Source organism: Dreissena polymorpha, chromosome 3 (genome assembly GCF_020536995.1).
Source record: "Dreissena polymorpha isolate Duluth1 chromosome 3, UMN_Dpol_1.0, whole genome shotgun sequence".
In the NCBI taxonomy this organism is placed as follows: Eukaryota; Metazoa; Mollusca; class Bivalvia; order Myida; family Dreissenidae; genus Dreissena; species Dreissena polymorpha.
Genome location: NC_068357.1, coordinates 61,552,659 through 61,560,599, shown reverse-complemented (window position 1 = coordinate 61,560,599; position 7,941 = coordinate 61,552,659). Strand labels below are relative to the sequence as shown.

General features: G+C 38.1%; 1 protein-coding gene across 1 annotated transcript; it reads right to left on the bottom strand.

Annotated features, from left to right (window-relative positions):
* Positions 1 to 5,181: 5,181 nt before the first annotated feature.
* LOC127872267 (uncharacterized) lies at positions 5,182 to 5,829 on the bottom strand. Its single transcript, XM_052415598.1, has one exon. It carries the CDS (start codon positions 5,827 to 5,829, stop codon positions 5,182 to 5,184), a length of 648 nt encoding a protein of 215 aa, XP_052271558.1.
* Positions 5,830 to 7,941: the final 2,112 nt, after the last annotated feature.

Genomic DNA, 7,941 nt, shown 5'->3' with positions numbered 1-7,941 from the left:
TTATTCGATAGGTACTTGCAAAACGAGTTTGAAAAGCAATATCAAAGAGCGAACAAAGATGACCAAAGACCACAAGAAACCTTACTATTTTGAGCAGGTAGTGTTCTCGAGATTTCGCAAACGAGCCTAAGAAAAACGATTCCATCACCTGGCAGTCATATTTTTTAACATAATTATTTCCAAACTCGGTTGTTTTCAGTTGTGGAAAACTTTTCCCATGAATATTTGGAAAATTGCAATATATGTGGCTTTAAGTGTTCGGACAATTGTTCTTTCCTATCATTTGTCCCAGTGATCTTATTTTACCCCACCTGACACAGTTTTAAACTTTCCAAAAATATCACTAGGACACATCTTTTGCAATTGTTATTACATGCATTTAAACTCAATAGATATAGCTGAAGATTCTGCTATAAATGAGTCTTATGGAGTGATCATATGTTTTTTTATTTAATATTATTGTGTGACCTCATTTGTGGATTGGGGTATTTAACACTAATTTTGCATGTTTGCAGCTTATATGTAGAGCTCGCTTTCAAAGTTAATCAAATTCAACGTAAGAAATGGGCAAAAAGTTGAAAATCTTCATTCTTGACCAGGTTTTAGTTTACAACTTTCAGCCTTAAGTTTACGTACACTGATTGCTCTAGAACTACTTCAGGTCTTCAACTTCAGAGGTCTTTATTGGATATCAGGTTACTGAAAACAAAAATGTACATACTACATGCACTATCAACTTGGACTTTAAGTCAAGCACACCGTCTTGGGACATACTTGTTCTGGGAAAGTGGTTTGGAAATGTTATACTGTTAAGTAACATACAGGCTTGGGTATTTTACATACATGCCTGGATATTTGACATACATACCTGGGTATTTTAGATACATGCCGGGCTACATGTCCATGCAGACCATTCTTGGGTTTGTACAATTATTTAAACAAAAGTACATAAATTAGTTTTTAAATCCGGATTGCCATTTTTAACATTTGAATAGAAGATTCGGACACATTAAGTATGAAGACAGCATCAGCGCGACACACCTGTACATCAATTTATCCCATCATTGTCTTGGTCTGCATTGACCTATAAACACCCTGTACTTCCAATTTGTGCAGTGTTTTTGCCATTTTCTTTTGCGTACAAAAATACAGAAATGATGGAAAATGTATAAGACAGACACTAGAAAATATAACACAGTAGACAGTAGTAAGAATTAAAAGACACGCCTACTGATAAATTTAAATTATGTTTAGATTTTTTCTTTATTTTACCACCCCAACCTAATCGGGATAAAGTCTGTGTGTATGGGCAACCTGTGGTTCCATGTGTGTTTGCGTATTGTTTTTAAGATCCTTCTGCGCTCCAGTCTACATGTCACTGACACATATTGCAGCGCTTTAACCAAATTCTTTTCTAGAATCACAAAAGTTGGAATTAATTTTGAATTATAGTAAGAATTAAGAGCTATTTAATTTTGTACTGAAAGGCTTTAAATTTGTGTTGTTCTTAAACCGTAGGGGGACACATTTCAGATATGGTGACCTTCAATCAAAATCTCAAGCATTGGGAGCGAGGATCGAGTCTGGGTCGTCAAGGTGAGAATCGCCTGTTTCAACCACAACGCTGAACAGACAATCGTTGCTGTCACATTCTCACCAACATTGAAGACGGGTAGGGATATAGTAGTCAGCTGAGACAAAATAGCACAGATACAGATATGGTAGACCAATACACTGAGAGGCAAATCCCAAAAAGTGTCCGACAATTCTGTGAAACTGTATTACAATTTATTTTAATGGATCATATCTATTTTAAAAGTATTGCGGACGAGAAAGAGTGGAATGTCCCTGCTTCTTAAGAGGTAATCTTTTCGACAGACTGACTGACAAACAGACATAATAGCACAATTCACAATTTAACATTAATTGGCATAAAAATGTACGATCGATAAAGTTCACTCTTTACACTCATTTGACATGTTATGTCACAATATTAAATATCAAACAAAATAATTAAAATACATTTAATGTTGTGCATATATTGCATACTAAAGAAAGCACAAGTTGCCTTTACATTATATGTATTACGTTAAGTAAAACAAGAAAATGTTTAGAAGCTTTTTCGAATACTGGTACAAATTAATAAGACACTCAATTCAATTAACTAAATAAATGTATGTCAATAGCTTTATATTTTAACAAAAGTAATTAATTAACTGCCAGTTTGACAGATTCTTGTATTAAACAATAGTCTTTACGGTGACATATGACATATACAACTATTGTCTATTCAGTTATATACACCACAAGTCTCAGAGCTGAACACGCTGTATCTGCCCACCCCACTGCATGGAGTCTGTTCTGTTGTTGTAGCAAGGCAAAAATGATGTTCTAGGTTGGGTTGTAATGAAGTCAAGTTCAAAGCTGAGATGTAGCAAATTAATGTTCTACACAAATGATTAATCTTATGATACCTGATGAATTTTCCGCTTTAATAAATCACATTGATGCATTTTTTATTGATACAAATAATGTTCGTTTATATACATAAAGTGAATTGAATACAATTCTAATACACTTATTTTATTTATTTAAGTAACATATTTACTCAACATCAACGAATATTTCATAAAATAAAATGTATCCATAAACAAAAGCTGTGTTTGTGAAAAAATGCCCCCTGCTGCGCTTTGAAGCCATATTTGACCTTTGACCTTGAAGGATGACCTTGACCTTTCACCACTCCAAATGTGCAGCTACACATGCATGCCAAATATAAAGTTGCTCTCTTCAATATTGCAAAAGTTACGACCAAGGTTGAAGTTTTGGGACAGAATGACATACATATAGACAGGCAGAGAGACAGGCCAAAAACAATGTACCCCCGATCATTCGATCCGGGGGAATAGAAATTACTGTTCCTTATAGCAATTGCCAAAATTAAAATACTAAATGTGGTATGGTAAAATATATTTAACAAGATACAAAATGCTTGTTTTTATTGTGAGACAATATATTTGATGTTAATTTCCAACAACAATATTCCAACATTTACAATAGGAACTGACTTCAGGCAGCGTCCGAAGAACGACGTATTCATCAAAATCACATCGTGCTTCCGAAGCTGCCCGAAGCCAATCTTGCGTTGACTTGTAAATGCTCGGATATAGATGTCCCAGTGATTTACATGTGTAAAATAAATATTACTGTCATTTCTTTGATAACTTATGATAAAATATGACACTATTGCAGCGAAATAACAGCAGTGAATATAAACGAATTGTTAATTTAACGGTGAAAATAACAAATTTTCGGACCTACTTTTTTATATTTGTAGATTATCATATTAAGATTTACTTCAAGATTTATATATTTTTCTTATGATCACGAGTGAATTAAAAACGATATTCCATCGAATCCAACAAATTTTATTTTTATTTTATGCTTTTTTCACCGTTTATTTACATTTTAAAAGAGTTTAACCGGATAATTTCGCTGGTATAATGACGTAATTCTGTGTATTGAATTGTATTGAGGCACGCCAGGGGAGAAAGGGTAACTTTTCAGCGAAAAGGAAACAGCTGTTAATTATTTTCTTGAAAAAGGGGCATCAATAGTGAAATAACAAACGATCTTACACTGACATGAACAAATATTCTCTATATCTTACATAGAAAGAATTTATGAAATAAAAGCTCACTTGCTTAGAAAGGATTAAATTCACTGTGTTAATGTTACCCCTTCACAACCAATATGATTTTACTTAACTATGTTTCAACCATTACATTCTCTACATACACTTCGTAAAATTGACTTTGATTACAAAAGGACACATATGTCCATGTTTCTCCTAAACAATATGGATAAAATAGTAAAACTCAATTTAACAATATGCACCAAATACTTTGGCTTTAAGTGTTTCATAAATTCAAATGCAAAGAAAGCCTTTTGCATTGTGAGACATTCTTCCCTGATTGGAACCAGTACTTTGTTTCGATCGAGAAAACCTCTGCTCCCATTCTGGTCATCTGGTTACAAAACACACTTAAAGCATCGGATTGGCTGTTATTTTGTTTCATTTTCACGCCGTTTAGAAAAAGAACGTATGACGTTCTATCGACTTGCTTTAATAATATTTTATTTCCATAAGTATGACATTGATACAAATTTATAAATGTGTATACAGTGGTAGTAGAAATAGAAGTAGTAGTAGTAGTAGTAGTAGTAGTAGTAGTAGTAGTAGTAGTAGTAGAAGTAGTAGTAGTAGTAGTAATAGTAGTAGTAGGTGTTGTAGTAGTAGTAGTAGTAGTAGTAGTAGTAGTAGTAGTAGTAGTAGTAATAGCATTAGTAGTAGCAGTAGCAGTAGTAGTAGAAGAAGTAGTAGTATGTATAATTTATTTATCTAGAATTATGGCAAAACCACATGTAACTCAACGAAAACATACAGAAATGTAATACATGTTAACCACGACCTTGTTTGTTGTGTCTTTAGAGTTTTTGGTTGGGAGATTCAACGAACGTCATTCACGTGTTGGAACTACTTTTATTGAACTACGAGATTAGTGCACGGCTAAGATTACAGGCCACTGAATCATTATAACATGCAGATCGATCATCACAATATTCCTCCCCACAAGACTTTAACCCATCGAATGTTAAATTCTCACAATAAAATGTCAAACATCTATCTTTACATATTTAAGATAACCCATTTTAAGAATGTAATGATGGTTGATCTATAATACACTCATCATTCGTAAATAGTAAAATTTGGTGTACTTTTATCTAAGCATGAACTATTGTCTTACTTTATTTAAACATGATATGAAATAATGTTGTAAGTTCAGAATGAGTTACTTATTTGTGACACTAACTCTTAAAAATTTCAATGTGACAAACTGTCAATCGTCTCACAAGTATTAATTAGATCTACGATTGTTTTTGCAGAAGTCAATAATGCTTCTTCTTAAAAAGTCCTGAAAAATCCCTTATACTTAATGATTCTAACTTAAAAGTCGTGATAACGTCTGGTTATACTTTAACCTTTATACTATTTAACTACTTTAGCAAAAACACGTTTAATACTGGTTAACTTAATGACTAGAAAATACCTATTTGGTCTCGAGTTACACGGGGATTATTATGCCCCTTAAGCACTGTGTAAGTCTCCCTAAGTATTATTTACAAATCAAGCCAATCTGGAGGTTTGTCCCTGCTTGCGCGCACTGGGTAACGGCGGTAACGGCGTGGAGCTGCGGTGGTCTTATCAGGCGCTGGAGCTGGTGGTGCCGGAGTCGGTTGATCATGATGCGGTGAAACGGAGTCATTGATCGCGGCTGCCTCTGGAACGGTGTTAGGAGGAAGTGCAACTGGCACCTCTGGTGACTGATCAGAGACTGGCAAAGTCCCGCAGGAGATCTTATCAGTATGACGACGCCACAGAGTTCCTAAGCTTACGTCGACCTTGTACGATAGAGGCCCACTTTGCGAAACGATAGATCCAGAAGTCCACTTGTTGCTGCTGCTGCTGCTGTGATAAACACATACTTGTTTACCGTTCATGAATGTACGAGCTGGTCTCTTAGAGTTTGCGAACATTTTCTCTTGCTCTCTCAACACCCTTTTCTCCACATTCGGTTTGATTAAGCTGAGACGCGTTTGGAATGCTCTTCCCATGAAAAGAACTGCTGGGGTCTCGTTGGTAGTGCTGTGTGGTGATGTGCGATACGCGAGAAGAATGTTGCTCAATCTTTGGTTGACTGTACCGCCTTTCTTACGCGAAGCTTTCATGGCCTGTTTAAATGTTAACAAGTCCTCCCGCGAGGCCATTTGTGCGCGGGTGATACGGTGCCGATGACACATGCGGAATACCGTTCTTTTTCATGAACGGCTCAAATTCCTCGGAGGAAAATCGAGGACCTTGTCAGTAACGAGACATTCGCATCACTTCAATTGTTTTACTTGCTGTTGTAGTAGTCATTTGGATGATTTCCGGCAATATCGAGTGAGCATCGACCATAAGAAGGAACATCGACCTTTCAAACGGTCCTGCAAATTATGCATGCACTCTTTGCCAAGGACGTTGTGGCCATTCCCATGGATGCACCGGCGCAGCATTTGGAGACGCTTTTTGAAGTTGACACCCTTCACACTCTTTCGCTAAGTTTTCAAGGTCTGCGTCGATCCCTGGCCACCAAACGAAACTTCTGCTGACAGCTTCCATCTTGACGATACCAAGATGTCCCTCGTGGATCTCGTCTAGAACGCGTTTTCATAGTTTTTCGGGTAGGACGACTCTGAGTCCTCAAAGCAAACATCCTTGATGCACGCTGAGTTCATTTCGCCTATTTCGATACGCGGCTAGTTCGGTTCCGTCATCATCGCGTGGCCAACCATTCATGACCATATCGTACACTCTCGAGAGCACCGGACCTTTTTGCGGTCGCCTATCTCACTTCTTTACATGTCACTGGTAGTGCATCAAACTGCTCGCTTGCAAGCGCAAATGTTCCATCAACTTCATAGTCATTGATTTGTTCGGCACACTGTGCGCGTGGTAATCGTGATAGTCCGTCTGCATTGCCATGGCTTTTCGTTCCCTTGAACTGAATGCTGTATCGAAAGCCTGACAAATACAGAGCATAACGCTGTAGTCATGCTGCTATTGTGGCTGGCATCTCTTTTGCTGGATTGCGGACGTGAGCGTTCTTGATGCATACGCGATTGGTTTGTCATCACCGTTTGGAAACTTGTGAGACAGTACCGCCCCGAGGCCATACGAGGATGCATCGCATGAAACATGCACTGGCAGTTCAGGATTAAAGTGCACCAGCACATTGTCGGACATCATCATGTCTTTGACCTCTCGGAAGGCCTTTCCGCCCTTACTGTTCCATAGCCATGGTACATCTTTTTCCAGCAATTGGTGTAACGGCCTTAGCACCGTCGCGAGATCTGGGAGGAACCGGGCGTAGTAATTTACTAAGCCAAGGAAAGCTCGCAACTTACTGACATTTTCTGGTGTAGCTGCTTCAGCAACCGCTTGTACTTTTTTGTGAATCCCTGTTTTATCGACTCTATGACCACCTTATGTGAGGCTTTCCATGAAATATGCACACGTGTTTAGGTTAAGTCTCAAGCCATATTTGTTCATTCTCTCCAATACGTTTTGGATGTTTTGCAAATGTTCATTGTCATTTTTCCCGGTAATGATCATAGCGTCCAAGATTGTGTTGACTCGGCTGAGACCTTGGAGAATCTGGTCAATAGTGCGTTGCCAGATTGCGGCCGCAGACGCAATTCCAAAAACTAGACGATTGTACTGGAATAGACCTTTGTGAGTATTTATTGTCAAGTATTTTCTATCTTCGGGTTTCACGGCCATTTGCAGGTACGCGTTGTTCAGATCGCGTTTCGTGAATTTTTCACCGCCTGAGAGTGACGCAAATACTTCTTCCACTTTCGGAAGTGGGTACTGATCAACATCTAAAAACTGATTAACGGTGACCTTAAAATCTCCGCAAATTCTCACAGACCCATCCTTTTTCAACACTGGGACGATTGACATTGCCCAATCACTTATGTCGACTTTTGTCAGAATACCCGTTTCAACAAGCCTATCGAGTTCTTTCTCGACTTTCGGTTTAATGGCGTAGGGTACTGGTCGTGCCTTGCAGAACTTTGGATAAGCATCGGGTGTACTTTTATCTGTGCTTGGATACCCTTCAATATGCCTAGTTCATCTTTGAACACATCTGGGTACTTCCCTTTGACGCTCTCTAATGTCAACGTCTCCGTAGAAGCGTAGTAACACCGTTTGATGCTCGGCAATTCCAGTTTCAGTGCTCGCAACCCGTCTCGCCCGAACAGCGGTGGGTCCATGGAATCAACAACATACATTGTGAGAGCACATTTATGTCTGTTTATATCCACGTTCACCTC